Genomic DNA, 18,988 nt, shown 5'->3' on the forward strand with positions numbered 1-18,988 from the left:
TGCAATGTCGTGTCACCTGAACTTCGGGAGAGACGCAGCAGTGCACGAGGTGCGTAGTCATGCGATTTGTACGCAGTGCTCGCTTTGCTGGGATGTCCCCTAAGGTCCACTGCGGTCCATCGTGATTAAGCTATGTTGAACAAAAAAGTAAACTCACGTGAAATCTTCAAACACGCACACTTCAATAGAATATAATAAAATATTGTGTTCGTTTTAAAGTCAGAAAAACCAAGAAGGGCGAGGGGAGTATTTTAGTTTTGTAGGCTGGGTGGCGCGATACCCGTTATAAATACAGCCATTGGCATCCATCCATTTATCTGGAAGAGGCATGCCCAAAACAGGGCGGAGCTGAACGGAACGACGCCACGACGCGTCGGAAGCATATGTGTCTTCAACTGTCGAGTGCGGCGAGTCGGAGCAGCCATCTTTCCGACCGTTCGCACGTCGGATCGTACAGTTTTGACGCGCATGTGTTTCGCGCTTCATACGTACTCCAGCACATTCCGTCCGCAGGCGACCGTCGGCGCGCATAGATGGCCCCCAATTGACGAAGTTTAGCTTTTCAGGTGCGCTTGAGACGTCACGGGGTAGATCATAACTTACCAATCAATATCGAGCGGGCGGATAACATCACAACATTATGCAGAACTCAATAGATAAAGAAGGGGGCTCGATAAACCTCCTCCCCTTGCGATTAGTTCAGTTACCACGGGGGGTTCCTCGCAATCCAAGAGCACTGAACATTCAAGGCCCGACATGTATTCACGGAAAGAGGAAAACTATAGAAACCTTCATATTAAAAGAGGCTCCCCCCCCCCCCCCCCCCCAATACACTCCTCTCCCGAATAAATTTAAAGTCGTCTCGATCACTCTGGTAAACCCGGAGAACACGAGAGCGTTTCATGTTAGCGGTCCGTACAAAACCGCTTCCCCGACGTCACAAATTACTGACAACAACTCCCGGGCATAACACGAGACGACACGTGGTGCACTTCTTGGATTTATTAAAGTAATAAAAGCATCTTTAATTATTATTTTTGTTTTGTAGACGGACTATATGGTTTGGCGTAGAGCGCCATTTTTGTTTACTCCGTTTCACGTCAAGACTGACCGCAGCCGACAAAACGAACCAATGAAGGAAATCAAGCAGAACCAAATGAGCGCCGTCACGATGCTCGACATTTTTTTTACATTCACTATCGCCGGGAAAACCAATCGCGCAGTGTAAAAAAGCGCAGGATCACGAGGCATTCACTATACGCGTGGTTGATTTATCCGGAGATGGCAAACGTATACAAGAGCAACGAACGCCAAGACGATCCAGTTTCTGGCACTGGTAGATTAGCTTTATCAAATCGTAACGTCGGCCACAGTTCGGAGAGGGAATCCAACTATAATGAGCTCCTTGCGCCAACGCTCCGACCAGGTTAACAACTGCACTGCGCCAAACGTGGAGTGATCGCGAGACGGCCCGAACTTTGGGCATTATTTTCTCGACGTGTGCGATTCCCGAGCGACGTGCACCGCGCGAGCCTCGCTAAATGATTCCACGCACCCGTAAATCACTCAGTGCTACCCGGGAAAGTTGGGACTGGCCTCCTCGCGTTTTCTCCGGTCTTTCGTCGTCGATTGTCTCTCGGGTGCAACCCTGCCACGACGTTCTCCCGAAAGCATCGTGATTTATTGAGCGCGTCTCCTCCGCAGCGGCGAGCGTGACTGTGAACTTACTTTCGAGGAGGCACAGCTCGGGGGCATCTCGCTGTGCATTCGTGCGCAAAGAAGTTTACTCGGCTATAGACGACGCAAACCAACTGTACTTGCCTGGGTCGCGAGCGTCTACAGCGTCGTTGTCAAAACACCACGTCCAGGATTTTTTTTTTTTTTTTTAATTCGTGAAACGGAATTTTTTTATGTCGTTTGTGTTGTTAGCAAGCACACTGTACACCCCACATGTATCCGCATCGCATAGTTACAGGAACTTTCGGTCACTTTAAAAAATTCGAGGACACCTAAGGACTTCTTATGAGCTGTGAATGCGAAAGCATGAATGTCGTTCTGCTTAAGGCTGAACTCCATGCAGCGAATTATGAGATGAAACGCTGACGAACGTAAACTTCTCGTCTCATAGTAGCAGCCACTTTGCTGTTGCCACGCGCAGAGTAAAAGCCGCCGGGCAAAATTCGGCGATTTTTCCCAGCATATTCGCACCATAAAGTCCAGCCTTTCGTTCATCCCTTACAAAAAAGTGTAATTCTTTTTTGTGAAAAGTTTGCTGAAAAGAGTCAACACAAGCATCAAATGTCAACAGCTTTCCATCATGCTTTCTGCAGATTCTATTTAGATTTTGATTTGACTTCCAGCAGCCGTTTGGCCCAAAGTTCATTAGAAAAGCAGTAGACTTCTTGGCGCCTAGGTGTCAACTTTTTGATGACACTCCACTGAAAAGCTAAACCTCTAGCATAAGACAACCTTGTGACTCCAAGGCGATTCATTGGCACCAGTCCATTTGTAGTCTTTGTGTCGACAGAGCCTACAGCTTTTCTTGTGACTATACCTTTGCGACTTTCGAGGCATGGGGCCTCGAAAGTCGCAATTAGTCACAAAAAAAAAAAACGCGATATTTTTTTATATTTTGTTAGTATCTCACTAAATCAGCACATGTTAGTAAATTGTGTGGAATTTGAAGGCACAACTACATATATCCCACAACTACACATTAGAAACGAACTCAAGCACAAACACCATGATGCAGTGAACACGTGAATCACACTCCCATGGACTGCTCCAGAGCCTTATATAGCCTACATATTGAAGGTAATCATTTGGCCGGTGACCACCTTAGCGCTTATTAAGGTTCCAAGTCTTTGTCACCGAGCGATCATGTCACTCGGTGACATGATCGCAGTTGAGCACGTCATCTCCTTCAACAAGACATCGCTTACTTTCGACGACGTCGTCTATGATTGTCGTAGGAGACAGGTTAACTGAAAAGTGAAGCGCGTGTTTTGTGAATCATTCAGAAAGACACGGACGCCGCGCCGGCCGTGCATGATCCAGCGCGCGAGGCCGACACGACGCGGCTGGCCTGGCGCGCCCGCGCGTTACCTCACAGGCGCTTGTTTTTTCTTCCAAGAGGACTTCGATAACACTGAATGCAAGAGGGGACCAGATTACTTGTATCTAGAAGCGTTTAGAAGAAAAGAATAGTGTTACATATATTTCACGAGTTTTGCGTCGTCGTCTTCCACAGAAGCGAATGCACTTAATGACTCCGGCCGGAGAGTTTGTTTTCCAGACAGCGTTAGTTACGGAGGTGGCCGCTAGGGAGCGCCACTCCTCGATATCCTTCCCAATAGTCCAGTTATGTTTTATGCAAGCATGTTTGTTTCCAAAGACTACACGGGGCAGGCGCCTCGTTCGTTTGCAGGTCGGTCGTTACTTTGTAAACAAAACATAAACAAAAAACACACCTAGTGACTCTAGTATCACATAGATTACAACCAATATGATTTACTTCATATGATTGCTCGCAAAATGCTAGAAAGGGTTTAAGTGAACCCACTAGACTTCAGGCAGGTCTTTACTTGCGCGACCACAAGTTTGCTGTCGCTGCACATAATCTGAGATAAGCTTTAACACTGAGCTACAATATGTCACTCTAAAGTTTAGGTCCCCCCGCTACCAAAATTCGCTATAGTCCCTGCAGTCACTCACAGCTTAGGAAATACAGGGCGTGGCGTCTTTCGACTATACTACCGAGAATTTGATTGGCTCCGCAGCCAATCAAAATGCTGGATTAGCCAATAAGAAAGCAAAAGAACGAACCAGATGGTAACGGTTTGAATACATAAAAAACAGTGCCTTTTTTGCCACGATTATACTCAAGACTTATGAAAAAAACAAATTGCAGTTGCCTATTTATTTGTTGTTTGTACGATTATTAATTTTCATCCGCTAAAGAGCAAAGTTGTTGTCACTTTTTAGTAAAATTTCGCGGAATAAATCGTCCTCGCAGTTTGGCCCTAATAGATGTTTGAGGAAGGCTCGGAATAATCAGAAACAGAAAAACAAAACGAAACAAAAAGCTGAATGGAGGCACATTATTGATTGGACGACGCGAACCGGCTTCTTCGCGTCTACAGCAGCCACAGCCTGGCGCGTGTTCGACGGGGAAGCTGGCAAACGCGTCTCGGTGGCGCTCTCCGCTTTTTCTGCATTCGTGATTAACGAGGCGTGAGCGCTCGGGACGCCGTCTATTATTGCCTTCGTAAGCCTACTGAAGCGCTGCTCTAAGACCTTCAAGTGCGCTGGCTGTCTTGAGCTCGCGCCTTTCCGACGAGTCCTCGAGATTTATTTGGGGCACTGCGAATGCTGTTAACGTCCCCCTGCGCCCCGTCGTCTTGCCGTGGCCTGCTTTCAAACAGCAATAAGGTTCGTCCACTGGCGTTTTCTCCTTGAGATACAGGTTGTGTTGACAAATGGGAACAAATCGCCAATAATTATCGCATTTATCCAATTACTAATCCCCTTTTCAAACCCAATTTCTAAAAGGAAAAATATAAATCGGCGTTTTATTTAAGAACGATAAGTTGTGCGTTCTCTTCTTGTTTGTTTGTACAGTGTTGTACGTCGCATCAACTTTTGACAACTCGGGGAGCGGATTAAAGGGTGTCAAAAAAGTGGTACATGACCTCGGTGTTAGCTACAAGGATCAACCTATTCGGGTTTTAGAGCCTAAAAAGTGAAACTTATCAAAGCTGTATGTTGGGCTAGTTGGTATTGGTCTTGGGTTGCCAAAGGCATGGTAGCGCTTTTTTGGACGAGGACAAAAGAAAGAAAGACAAGACAGACACGAGCGCTGACTGCAACTATTTAATCAACATGGAAATGAGGCATATATACACGCTTCGATCCTATCAATCAACCAACCCCAGGCCTAGCCGCCACCTGCATGAACTGCACTTCCTTATCGAAAAGGTCGATAGATGCAACGCTGACACACCCCAGCCCTGCCCTTTTTATTTCGTCTGCTTCGATAATCTCCCTAACAGTTCTATTTTTATGTTTAGCGAGTACGGAACATGAGTCAAACAAAGGTTTGCATCCGCAGTCATGGCAATGCATTGAAAGGTGGCCATCCCGATAGTTTTTTATGTTTAGACTATGTTCTCGGAGCCTATCGTTCAGGCATCTCCCAGTCTGACCAACATACTTCTTACCGCATGTTAAGGGAATCTGATATACAACACCCTCAACACAAACGACAAACGGATTTCTGTGCCTAATCACACAACCCAGCGAGGCTTTCCGGAAAGGGTTCGTCAAATGACTAAGCCTGGCTAGCTTCTCTGGCGCAGAAAAGACCACCTTAGTGTTTATGCGGCTTGCTATTTTCTTTAGGTTATGCGCCGTCTTGTGCATATAAGGCACGACTGCAATCCTTTGTTTACTCCTGGCTTCTTCTGGACGGGTGTTGCCCTTAGCTCGAAGCCTCTTAAGGATCACCTCGGCTACCGACACCAGTACAGCCTCCGGGTAACCAGCCGCCAACAGACGTTCAGACTGCTCCTGGACACTCAAATGTGCCACATGGTGACATGACTTATGAAGGGCGTTCTTGAAGCACAAATTAACAATCCCTCTCTTAACCAGTTTTGAGTGGGACGAATTAAAAGGCAGCAGGGGCTTGTTGGCTCTAGGTTGATACATCCAACATACATGATTCTCGACGAAAGTAAGCCTGATGTCGAGGAAACGGATGACACCATCTACGGGCACTTCATGTGTAAGTTTCAGGGGATGAAGGGCATCACTAAACATAGTTAAAAGACTATCCACCACCGAATGGAAATGTGTCGAGTCGAAGTTAAGAAATACTAAAAAATCATCAACAAATCTAAAACACTTCCTTATTTAAAATCGCTCAGGCAGTCCGAAAGGACTCTGTCATGATACGCTAAAAAAATGTCACTTAAAATGGGCGCTAAACATGAGCCGATACAAATACCTTCCTTTTGAAGGTACGTGTCTTTGTTCCATTCCGCGAAAGTAGACTTCAGATAAAACGAGAGTAGATCTAAAAAGTCATCCACCGTCACGCCCACAGCGTTTTGAAAAGCCACAACCCCATACCCCTGAATACAATCCTCAACGCAACTTCGTAATTTGTCATGAGGTAAGGAGTAATAAAGATCTTTAATGTCCAATGAACATGCTAAAAAACCTACGTCAGCGTTCATCTTCAAAAAATCCACCACTTCGTCAGAGCTCCTGACTAAAAACGGGTCGTCAATGGTAAGGATCTTTAGTTTATCTTGCAACCACAAGGCAATCGACTTTTGCCAAGTGCCATGCTCAGAGACTATGACCCTCAAAGGCCAGTCTTCCTTATGTGTTTTCACACTGAACATAATCTGTAAACAACCACTTCTGCTATTTTCAACGCTTTTAGCCAAGCGGGTCAGGTTTAACCTATTACAAAGACGCTTCCCCTCTCCCTTCAGTTTTTTCCGAGGCACATCTTGCCGTAGATTGAACACGGAGGTGATAGCCTCGAGGGCTTTCCCTCCGAATTCCCCCTCCGTTAAAACAACCAAACCCCCTTCTTTATCAGCGGGAAGGACCGACAAGTGCCGTTCCCTTAACAAAGAGACGACACGTCTAACTGGCAGACGGAACGGTGCCGGTTTTTTACGGTGAAAAATAGAATATAATGTGTTAACTTTTTTTTTTTTTTTTACTGGGGGGGGGGGGGGGGGGGGGGCGGGGGGAGGGAGAAGTTTGTTTTTTGGCGTTTTTATCGGCTGAGGGAGCATTATCCCGGCTTGAGAGCAATAATAAGGTGCTCGAGTTTCGAAAGTCCCTGTGTTTCTGAAACTGTCAGTAACCATAATTCCACTACAAGTTGTAGGTGGAAGTAGAAAGGAAACGAAAGACGTTAACATAGCTCATTAAGCTGCTATGTTGTTTTTGTTGTTATTGTTTTTTGTTTTTTTTTTGCGGATCAGAGGCCACATTCTTGATCGTATTGTCGGATCGAGGCCTCTTGATTTCTATGTTCGCTTAGGTACGAAAGGATCTTTTTGGGACGGTATACGAAGATGAGCAATACCCTCCTTCGAACCATTACGAATAAATAAACGATAAAATATTTTGAATGGGCTGAGAAAACACCAATATTATCGACATCCCTCGGTTCCTCCTTTACAGCGGCATGATAAGAACAGTCGTCAAGAACATGTTTCACGAAACAAACACTACTTGAGAGGTGGTGCGAGCCGTGACAGGAAGGGGGCTTCTTCTTGTTTGCGTTCTTGATGAGGTGAAACATTCTTTCGGGGGAAAAACTCGTTTCATCTGCAAGGTGTTTCACCTAACCAAAAAAGAAAAAGACCGAAAAAAAAAAGAGAAGCGCTTGAAGTATAAAAACAAATAATTAGCCGTAGCAATGTTCAGCGCGGCGGGCGTGAGGGTACGAGTGTTGACGTTCAGCAAACTTATTGCTTAAGTTCAACCGATTAGCGTTTTGAGTATTCACGTGAGGTGGCTTATTCAATCACAAATGTGTTTCTCGTCGTCAACATAGGCCCCATCAGTAATTAAGTCTTACCCCTAAAGAAAATCTTTAAAGCAAACACACACAAAAAAAACTTAGTTTTCGTTTTATAACCTTTTTCCAAAAGTGCTGTGACTGTATCCGAGCCCTTACCGACCGCAGACGCAGCACTCGTTTTCGGTACCAGCTGAGCCAAATTAATGCCCAACACTGACGCAACCTTTGTGTACGATACATGCTCGGAGCACGTGCTCAAGCACTAAAGATCTCGGACGATTGGCGCAACGGCCATTAGATGGTGGGTACTTTTAAAAAGGGTCTGTTAGGTGGTGGAGTTTGACTTTCTATAGTTCGTATTTAAAACAACGAAGGGGTAAACAAAGCTCCGAAGACCCAGCGCTTGAAGAGACGTCAGGATGAAACAGGCCTGCGCTAGTACCACGTAACACCAAAGCGCGAAAGAAGTGTGGACGAAAAATTGCTTCGGGTTATTCCTCCGAGTGGCTTAACCCTAGCAGCCGCCGCTGACGCTATGACATGGCCAAGTACCGCGCCGCCACTATGATGCCTGGAGCGCGTCTTTGACTGGTGTGTTTAGCGTCCTATGATGCCCGTACATCAAAAGGGGATCCGAAATGGGAACAAATGACGTCACAGAAGCCGGAGTGTCACGGTATTACATGTCGCGATCCTGGCGGTTCGTCGTAGAAATGGTACCGAGATATTGCGAGTAGCACGAGGGAACGCGAGTGCCGCTGTTGTCATGGCGTCTCAACTTTTGGCTGCTGAGGCTTCCGCGGAGTGCCACACTGGAGAGCGACCTGTGGCAGGACAAGCGCCTGCCACAGGTCGCTCTCCAGAGCCTCCCAACAGCCGACACCACGGCTGTTGGGACGCCGTCAGGATCGCGACCGGTGACAGCACGACGCATCTCTGACGTCATCAGGCAGAAATCGAGGGACCACTTCTTTGGACGCGGTAAACAGACCAGTCGGAGACGTATTGCAGGCACCATACCGCCACGTCACAGCGTGAACGGCGGTTCCTATGGTTACGCCGCTCAGCGGCACGATGCGACGAGCGAGTTTTGCTCATATCTGTTTCACACTTAAGAGAACGTGGCACTGGCACATCGGCTGGCAGTGACTCGCCATCCGCTCAGACTGCGAACTATGACGCCACTTTGAAGTGAGAGCTCTTCCGATATTTTTCCTCTCAGCTTCGACTCGCAACTGAATAGCCCGAGGCAGAATTTACTCTCCCGGGTTTTAACAGCAGTTTCTTTGGCCTATTATGACGAGGAGTGATATTATATGACTGATAAATGGTAGATAAAAACACGTTTTACGATTAGTGAGATACATTTAAGTAATTAGGTGGCTAATTACAACTCCACAGTTGTACCTCGGTGCCGGCCAGAATGAATACAATTATTCCATTAAAATCGCACCTTACCTTTAGTTGCCCAGTATTAAATTATTTGACTGAAGATTACGTTAAAGTCTAGCTATGTTAAACACGATCGCTATAAAAAGAAAAAGTCGTAAAAAATTTAGACGAAAAAGCAACACAAAAAAGAACGCTATTTGGCTAGCTTCCGACGCGGGTCATACACTCCTTGCACCAACTCGTTGTCAGTGACTATTGGAGAGGAGATTCAATCGTTGCGCCCCTAGCGGCTAGCTTCCGAACTACGCCCACGAGGACTAGAATAACAATGACGCAGCGCTTTTTTTTTTATAACTTTTTATTTAAGACATAACTGTACAGAGATGTCCCAGGTGACATGGCAAAAGGCATAAATGCCTGACGGGGCCGTGCCACACTTTGGGCAGCAACGGTAGCAAAAACAAATAAATGAGGAATGACACAATTTCACTCCAAACTAAAAACCTATACAAAACAAAACAAATACATCACAAAATATGACGTGAAAGGACAATTGCTACTTATCATTCCAAGCATTTTGCTTAAAACACATACGGTTGTATTCCCCTGTGAGTAAGTATTATTTTACAATATTTTTATATTGATAGAGTGATCGCACGCACTCTAATGAAGCTAAAATATATGGGTATTGGTATAAATAGTCTGGTATCAAGAAACTCAACCTCTGGTCTCCATAATTCGTTCGCGAACGCGATTTTATTAATAAATGACGCCTTAAATTATACGGGCTATCTTTCGCGTGGTACTTAGTATAGAACACCAATTTATCGAGCTGAAATTGCCGCCAAATTTCAAGTGATAGTTTATATTGATGTAGATTTCTTACGTTGAGTATTTGATATGTCCTAAAATAAGGTGTGGCACTTTTAAGGAGTTGTATGTTACCAATTGCTCGCAATGCTCGCTTTTGTATGGATACAATATTGTCTAGATTTGTTTGGGATGTCGTTGACCATACTAAAAGGCAGTAACTTATGCGGGATTGCACAAGACTTCACCGGCGTAGCCGAACACTCCATCGGTGTTCGCGGCTAGGGTTCGTTTTCTCCCGTAACTCGAGGGGGCGCTCTTTCGGAACCACTCCGGCCTGCGTCAAACGATGCGGCATGCACCGTGCATGTGTTGGGCAGCTGTTTAGCACAAAGGCCGAAGTGAGTCAAGCTCGCATTCATTGGCGAATGCTTTTGGGAGAGATACTGCTTGTCACGACCCGCCAACGTCACTTCGCTCTATGTCAACACTTTTTTTTACATAAACCTTTTCCCCACGTTCTATCGAGTACGATGGTGCAATAATAAAGCGTACAGGCCCTGCGTTGGAAAAACAATGAGCTTTGTGCAAAACGAGTCGGAGAAGGCGCCCCCTACAGCTTGATGTTCTCGTCAACAACTTCTGAAGTGGGTCATGAGGAAACGAATAAAATCTCACTTTTACTTCCATACTCGGCGCATGTGACAAAACGAATGTTGGTTATCTCTTGCTTCTTGAAGATTTTAAGATAAAGGAATGTGTTGATATGAAAGGTAAGATTACCCTAACTTGCCACAGCATTTTGAGAGTGGGCCAGCAAATAGGCTTTATTTCGAACGCGAGCGTAGCACACAACTCATGCTGGAGTAAAATCATAACTCGAGGGTCAAGAACAAAAAGAAAAATTTAAGAAGGGTAAGCTCCTCCCGAAATTTCTTCCTTTCTTTTCGTAACTTTTTCTATTTTTTCGTCTTTTTTTTTTGTAATATTTTTTTTAAATTTTTTTACATTTTTGTTTATATAGTACGTTCCGCTTGGTCTTAGCTAATTCTTTTCGGAAATCTGATTTCATCGAGGGACGCACATAGTGCTTTGAAGAGACAATTCACGCTCCCGATGCACATGTTCTATAAGAACGCATTATGTTCAAGTGTGTTAAAATTGCTAAATTCTATAGTTTAAGGTATTTGAGCGCCGTCGTTTAACTATAATTTCGTCGAAATTTCATTCAGAAATAAATTTGGTAGATATTGAAAGACCACGCTGAATTAATAGGGCTGGAAATCTACCGCCTTGCCAGCTCCTAAAACGACCCCAATCGATGGGGTTTTTAAGCAACACCCTGTACTTCTACAATATATATTTTTTTAATCGAGATGGACTGAGACTTCTGAAGGGAACGCCACTAGTGAATAACGAGTTTTTAATGGGACTTCTTTTCTTTTCAGTATTTTTGGCACTATTCAAACGGTCGTCTAATGATTGATCACTTATAGAGCACCCACTACCATACAACTGCTTAAAACTGCTTTAAATCAACAGCAAGGATAAGGCATCAATGCAATTTGAATTCTTTTGGTGATCATAATTTTCAAGAATTCGGTGCAAAAAAAAAAAAAAGAAACTACTATAGTCACCCAGGAGATTAGAATGACAGGACGTCTCTTTCGAAAAACCCGCCCCCCAGTTTCTTTTTCTTTCTTCCACTTTTCGCGTTAAGCGCGTAGCTTTTTTTCCACCTCGTTCGCCTCAACGCTCCAACTTTTGCCACTATTTCTATGCACGCTTTCAGTGCCCGCCAGATTAGAGCCTCCATGGCCGACCTTCTCTAGTCTTACCGAGATGCCGCGCCAATGAAGCGGGCGTTGACGAGTCTCCACAAGGGCCTATGCTGGGGAGAAGGACGCAGTAACACTTAAAGTGGCAATGACCTGTCCTGCAGTGGTTAGGATGAAGTAGACCGAACGGAATAAGGGGGAACAAAAACTGAAGGTCGGTCATGGCGGCGCCCATGTACAGCTGCCCGAAAGCGTCTATACTATCCTTCGGTTGAGCTTAGGTCCAGACGCAGCCGACGCTACGAGATGACGAGACCAACCAGAGAGTGCCACAAGCGCGTCATCTTGGTGTTCGTCATGTTGCTGAACATGTTTCATTATCACTGAAACAATCAGAAACAAAAAAGATTTTGCTCTTTTAACGCACTTTGACTGGTTCCATTAGCTCGTAGCGTCAAAGTATAGCTATTTCGTCCCTCGGTCCCTTTGCGGCAATCCTGAGTGCGTACAAAACGAGCTTTTTGTTTAATTCATTAAAAAAGTTTAAAAATAGATATATATATACATACTCGTAGGCAACTTTGCGAAGATATTCTTCGTGATCTTGGGGATGATTGTAAACGGCAACCTATTTTAGTCGTAGGCTGATTATTTATTTTGATAGTGAATGACTGAATACTGCCACGTACTTCTAGTATTTCTCCTTCAATGTTTTGATTGAGAGGTTTGCAGTTTGACACGGCGTACTCAGTATTATAATAAAAAAGTGACCGAGAAATTTTTTTCTTGAAATTGTTCTTGAAAAGCTTATTTGGACCGCTAAACTTTTTCTTATTAAAAAGAGTCACACTAATATTGTTGAAAAAAATGCCGCTTAGTTTTTCATGATAGTACCAGGTACGCAGTATAAAACTATCACCCTTTTTAGCAATATTATTGGGGGAGAAAAACGACAACCACCTGGCAGTAATAACTCGTTAAATTTTAGTTAACCAAATGACTATAATAACTTGCAATGGAATCTCCAAGATTACGCGGAATATGTTATCGAAACCGCTTTAGAGTATGTTTTGTTAGATTTATTTTAATCAACGTTTAAAAAAAATCTTTTGTAGCCGTCATTCAAAAATGGTCGCCGAGGTACCAGGTCCTAAAACAAAAATCTGAAAAGAAAAAGGTTTAAACAGGCTGAGTGGAACACGCATGTCAAAAAATAAATTTTACGCGAAAGAAAAATTTCTTAAGCCTTATTGACGGCAATAAATTTATTTGAAATTCTGCGCGGAAAGGGCATGACGTTACAGAAGGTCCTTCGCTCTGTCGACCTCAACGAGATGGTCCTTCGCTCTTTCCACCTGGACGTGAAGGTCAAGACGATCCGCATCTCCTCTACACACCGGAAATTCTGAGAGAAAACAAGTGGAACGATGGTGACTACCGACTAAATTGCGCCTTGAGCCGTCAATAAATCTCTTTTTTTTTTTTTTCGCGTAAAATTAATTTTTTGACACGCGTGTTCCAACCGGACTATTAAAAAAAAAAACATTTCGTTTTCTTTTAAGGTGCCATTCAATGCTATGAGGGGAAGCTACGTGCCGTTATAGTAGATGCGGTACATGCGCGTTTTAGCCGGTGCGAGCACCGTTCAATACAACAGCCTTGCGTTCCTAGTTTTTATTTATTTTTTTATTTTTATTTATTTATTTACATACCTCTAAAGGCTCCAAAGGAGCATTACATAGAGGGGGGTGTCGTATAAACTTTTACATAATCATACAATATTTTACAAGAAAAAATAGAAGACATCGTGTCACGCTAAACAGAACCATGAAGGGAAGACATTACATAACAAAAAAGCCACACACGCACTCGCATCATTGGAGGCAGTCGACGTGCTAGAAAAAAAGCAATAGACCCAGCGAGCGAGTAACAAACATACAGGGCAATGTATGATCCATTCACCCTAAAGATTCACGCAATAACAACATAAATGTATCATGATCAGTGACCATCGCAATTTCGCTTGCCAACTCATTCCATTCAGTCGCCGCTTGTACGAACGGGGAGTATTTGAACAGATTAGTTCTTGCAAATGGAATATGAACTTTGTAACAATGATCATGACGAGGGGAAATGCGAGCCGGTGGGAGAATGTTGTTTTGACGGAAATCTGAGGAACTATGATAGAGTTTATGAAAATGGGATGACCTTGCGAGGTATCTTCGCTGGTGGAGAGTCAATAAACCAAGTGAACTCTTAAATTGACTGACGCTTATAGGTGAATACGTTTTTAGTATAAACCTGGTGGCCCTGTTTTGTAATGATTCTAAATTATTATTTAAATATTTTTGATGCGGGTTCCAAATTATAGCTGCATATTTCAACTTTGGCCTAATGAGGGTAGAGTATGCAAGTAGTTTCGTTTCTGCTGTTGCCATATATAAATGCCTTCTTAAGAAACCAAGTGACTGGTTAGCCCTCCTAAGGATATAATCTAGATGAGTGTTCCAGGAGAGGTTGGAAGTTAAGTGGACTCCTAAATATTTATATGTGGATACTTTATCCAATTTTGAATCTATAACTTTGTCGTCGTATTGAAAAGATGAGCGACGATTGGTAAATGTCATTATTTTTGTTTTATCTATATTTATCTGCATTTGCCACGTGTCACACCATGAAAGTATGATATCCAAATCACTTTGAAGGGCCAGGCAGTCGCTTTGACTAGATATTTGACGGTATACCACACAGTCGTCTGCAAATAGGCGAATCTTTGAAGAAATGTTGTTGGGGAGGTCATTTATATAAATTAAAAACAAAAGTGGTCCAATAACGGATACTTGAGGGACACCAGATTTGACATGTATAGGTGGTGAGGTGATGTCATTTGCAAGTACTGATTGTTTTCTATCGTGCAAAAACTCACGAATCCATGTAATTACCTTAGCATTAATTTTGAGATATTGTAGTTTTTTTATCAGACGACTGTGTGGTACACGATCAAAGGCCTTCAAAAAGTCTATAAAAAATAGCGTCGGTGTAGTTTTCGTTTCCCTCTTATACCAAACCGAAAACACAGAACTCTAGGCCAACGCGTTGTTTACAGGCAAGGCCACACGTGATGTGTGCAAACGCGCAGTTCCTTCACGGGGTGTGGGCACTGCGCGTGCGCAGTAGCCAGATTCGCGTGAAGTGGAGTCTCTGCCCGTGCGTACTGCCAATAGCAGCTCCGCCGCAGCGCCCGGACGTCGGGGCCACGTGTTGGTGTCGTGAGAACCGCAACGTCTGTTGTCTCGCCTCCGGCGCGAGCTTCCTACTCTCGAGAACGCATCGGCGTCTCGTAAGCCTCAAGCGTGCACGCGCAGTCAAAGCACGGCCATAGCCTCCTCCATACTCAGAAAGCCTGGCAGTTCGACGACGAAGCCGTACAGTCCCCAGTCGCAAATTCCGATCGCGAGGATCTGGTAGCTCAAAGCATTTCTCTGGGAACCTGATATTCAGCGCTCAGCTTTTGCAGCGGCGAGGACCCGAAACATAGTTTTCAAGTCCGACGAGACTGCGTCGGGTTACCACGTCGGACAGAGAGTCATCACCTAAATGTTTCTTCCACCGTGGCCGGGGCACGGCCTAACCGGGTTCGCGCCCATCTCTTTCATGCGCCCTGTTCTGTTCAAAGAGAAAGCATGCGCATTTTCTGGGTGGGAGAGCTGCAACCCAGCTAATCTCGGCGTTCCAGCCTGCCGCTCAAAGGGTCCTGTTTCCCGTGGATCAGTTCTTTTCTGTTGTGTTGTATTCCAAATGGCAAGTCGACATCTGGGAAGATTTTGGGCATGGCTTTCCACCAGCTACTCAGCGATGAATCGTTAAGTACCGAGTGAAAAATAGGTTGCAAACAATAACTCTTTACGTATGCTTTTTTTTTTTTTTTTTTGTACAGCAAGCATTTTAAACGGGGTATTCTGTAGCGTAAAACCGCAAAAAGAAGTTAATTCATAAAACCGTGCTCATATGGTTGATGGGCCTACAAAAAACCCAATGCCGGCATCCAAGCAGGCCTGAAGAAAACTCGTCTTGAAGCAGTCGGCATCTGAACGGAAAAGCGTAAAGCGAAAGGCTCTCCACGAAGATTTTGAAAGGACTGAGCAAGATGAGACAAACGGCTCACGCGCTTCCTTACCTTTGACTGCACGGCCTCAAAAAGGTTGTCCTCGATTACGCTCCCAGAGGGTGAGGAATAGGAGAACTCGAGAGCGACTGGGCATGTCAGAACGCCGAGCTCTGATTGGACTAATCAGCGAATAGACCAAACGCTAACTGGTTTGTCTGCAGTGCACTCGTCGCACGCATTAGAACGCGGAACACCGCGTCCGGTGTTCGCCCTTCGCATCCAAACGCGTTCGACGAGTGTAACGGAAACAAAGACAGCCACGTTTACTCCTCCCAAACTGCTCTCCGCTCTCCGCACTCCTCGGCTCCTCTGCTCCCCTCCGCTCTCGTCTCCTCTCTCTCAGCTCCTCGTGGCGTACATAGTAGTGACACCTCCTACGGCCGCGCTGCAGCGCGGCTCCCGGCCGCTCAGTGGCGCTTCCGGACAAGGGTGTGCCATTGCCGCATAATACTAATTGGGGTTGTGTGGATATTTATACAGCGTGGAGTTGGTCGGCCATTTCAAAGTTGCGACGAGTCTTTCGCTGTAGATGAGAAATTTAGCCAGTGCAGTACAACCGCTAGCCTGGGGTCTGTAACGTGCATCACGCAGTTGTGATACACGGCCGCACGCCGGTGCGATGCTCATCCAGATCAAAACGGCAAGGAGTGGGAATTGAATTCAGGATCTCTGGGTTCTGCAGCGCGAGCTTTCGCTCCCGTGCTCCGAGCTGGTGTGCACTAACCCTCTCGGCCAGCGATCTCCCTTTCCAATGCCGCATTACTAGAGTGTACTTTAGGATACGGGGTAGTGTTGGGACCTGAGCAGCTCACGTGAGGTTCGTGGTGTAGATCGCGACAGGTGTCGACATTGGCGCATTGCTAGTAAGGTGGTATGGTTGCGCGCGTGGGCTGTGATGTAGGTGCGCCGAATAGTTGTCAATGGTTGCGAACACCTGATGCAATATTCACCGAACTTGGCGGGCCGGAGTAACTTTCTACTAACGTGACGACGACTGCAGTGCGTGATTGTTGTCCACACGCGCAGCTTCACGAGCTGCCATTGCGCTTCCGCGCCGAATCAAATACTACCTCTTGGATTAACACTTTTTTTTAACTAGAATTGCTGTCATACAAGCGCCACACGTCCTGCCGTACCCTCTCCTTTTACCCTCTCCCAAACGGCTGAAACGACAGTGAGGGGCACTGGCATTTTACCACGCAACGAGGACGACGCCTGTGGGAGCCATGACAAAGATCACCGGAAACACCTACTTGAACTTATCACCAGGAAATTTATAAAGCTTCTCTGGAGCAATTATGCTCCTGGAGTGAGGGACACGAATGTTGCTGTGAAGCGTTTTGAGCGGAATCCCCATTTCCCGCAAAGTGTTGAAGTTGTAGAAGCACCTGGCGCCTAGATCTTGAGAACAGAAATTCCCGAACAAATTTCTGCCATTCACGTGACTTTGCATTTATGACATTATTTTAATGTAAAATGTGTGTTGGAAATGCCCTTTGTAAACCGCGTGCGAACGGCAGTTTCTAAAACACAATTTTCATAGTAGCTGCAACACTCTAGAAACTCGCATTCATACACGATTCCCTCGTGTCAGCATCGACGTATGAATGGATGTACCCTAAACGACCTTATTTTGGTGGGTTAAATATTTTGCGAAGGGAGGGGGGGGGGGGGGGGCTGGAATATTTCTCGGGCACCAAATTTAGCGATTAAGAGAGCTGTACGCTTTTTCGAGTCGCGAAAATGACATCCTCGCAAACATTATGAACTTTTAGCAAGCCATTAACGTGTTCCGCACTACTGGAGCCTTTGAAGCATGATCTTAAACGCGCGCCCCGCGGTCACAGCCTCACCCCGGGCGCTCGCTTCAAAGCATGCTTCAAAGGCTCCAGTAGTGCGGTCCTCGAAACAGGGTAACGATTTGACAAACGTCCCTATTATATCGTTTAGAGTGTCATCAAGAGGCGACTAGCTGCACCCTGCACTATGTAGTCAGCACGGAACAAAACTTTGCGCATGATATCTTTAAAAGGAAAATAAAAATAAAAAGCGCGCCTTCCGCCCGGGTATAAGAGAAAAGCCGTGCCGACCGCCTAGAAACTGGGCGGAGATAGCACGGAGAGCGGCGTCGGAGGCGGGCGCCAGAGCGTGGCGTTTGTCCACAACACAAAAGGCAAGCCGGCCACAAGGGAATACCGCGAGCCATCTCGCGGGCATCTTCCTAGTGGAGGTGTTGTTCTAGTACACTTAGCACCGCAACCATAGGTGCTGTCATGCCTCGCTAGAGACTTCTCCAGACAACGGGTGCTTATCCAGTCCGGCCGTGGCCGGGGTTAGTTTTGCGAGCCGTTACGATATGAACCAACAAAGCAGCTTATGCTCTCGCTATACACCGGGTCAATTTAGGACCGACTTGAGCCGATACCACGATGTGATATAGCCAATCAATCAACGTCAAAAGTGCATAGTCACGGCGCTCGTTGTTTTTGTGCGTTTACTATGACCGGGTAAATCAATCACGGACAGAAACAAGTGCGCACTCGCGGCGCATTCACTGCGCGTGATTAGTTTACGCGGTGATAGCAAAGTCACAAAAACGACGAGCTCTGCGACGGTGCACTTTGGCGCTGATTGATTGGCTCCATCAGATTGTGTCGACGGCTGCGGTCGATCTTAAAATAAGACAGAGTATAAACTTCTGCACCGCTTCTCACCCCGACGAAAAATAACAAGTCGCTGAGCTTGTGGGTACATGCGCAGCGTCTGATATAGCGCACACCAGAGCAACAGCGCATGCTCAGAAGGCCTTCGGCAGACAAAGATGGCATCGCGCGGAGGGCAATTTTCTGCGAATGTCTCTAGACGCGGCGATCAAGATTCACCTTGTTTCGGGAAGGCAGTGATGTGCAAAGAGGCTACCAGCCGTCAAAGACGGCTTTTACCTCAAAGACATGCGGGCCGCGGGCTTCATGCTTACTTATCACTGCTGTCACGTGGTGTCGCATCGCAGACAAAGCATTCGACAAGTCGAAATGCTAGTGTCAGTATATGTTTTGTAAAAAACAAACGAAAGTGTAAAAAACAAAAGAAAAAATGAAAAAAAAAGACGAACACCGTATGACAGAATAATTGGAAGGCGAGACTCCAACTCTAGACGGAAGAGTGTTTAACAGCCTCTTAGCTACTTCGTTCTGCATCATTGCTGTTAATTAGCTGCAACGTTGTTGGTTTTGTTGCTGTTTTCAAAAGAGAAAATTATAAAGCTATTTTTTTGTACATTACATAAAT

The 18,988-nt window shown here is 45.4% G+C and overlaps 2 protein-coding genes across 2 annotated transcripts in view; one reads left to right on the forward strand and one right to left on the reverse strand.

The window, feature by feature from the left end:
• Nucleotides 1-18,988, forward strand: part of LOC115316492 (neuronal acetylcholine receptor subunit alpha-10) — a 686,776-nt gene that overhangs the window by 69,788 nt on the left and 598,000 nt on the right. The gene's annotated exons all lie outside the window — the stretch shown is intronic.
• LOC120846405 lies at nt 13,491-14,346 on the reverse strand. Its single transcript, XM_040218143.3, has one exon. It carries the CDS (start codon nt 14,187-14,189, stop codon nt 13,491-13,493), a length of 699 nt encoding a protein of 232 aa, XP_040074077.1. The 5' UTR covers nt 14,190-14,346.

This window comes from Ixodes scapularis, unplaced genomic scaffold (assembly GCF_016920785.2).
Source record: "Ixodes scapularis isolate PalLabHiFi unplaced genomic scaffold, ASM1692078v2 PGA_scaffold0__279_contigs__length_252992795, whole genome shotgun sequence".
Taxonomy (NCBI): Eukaryota; Metazoa; Arthropoda; class Arachnida; order Ixodida; family Ixodidae; genus Ixodes; species Ixodes scapularis.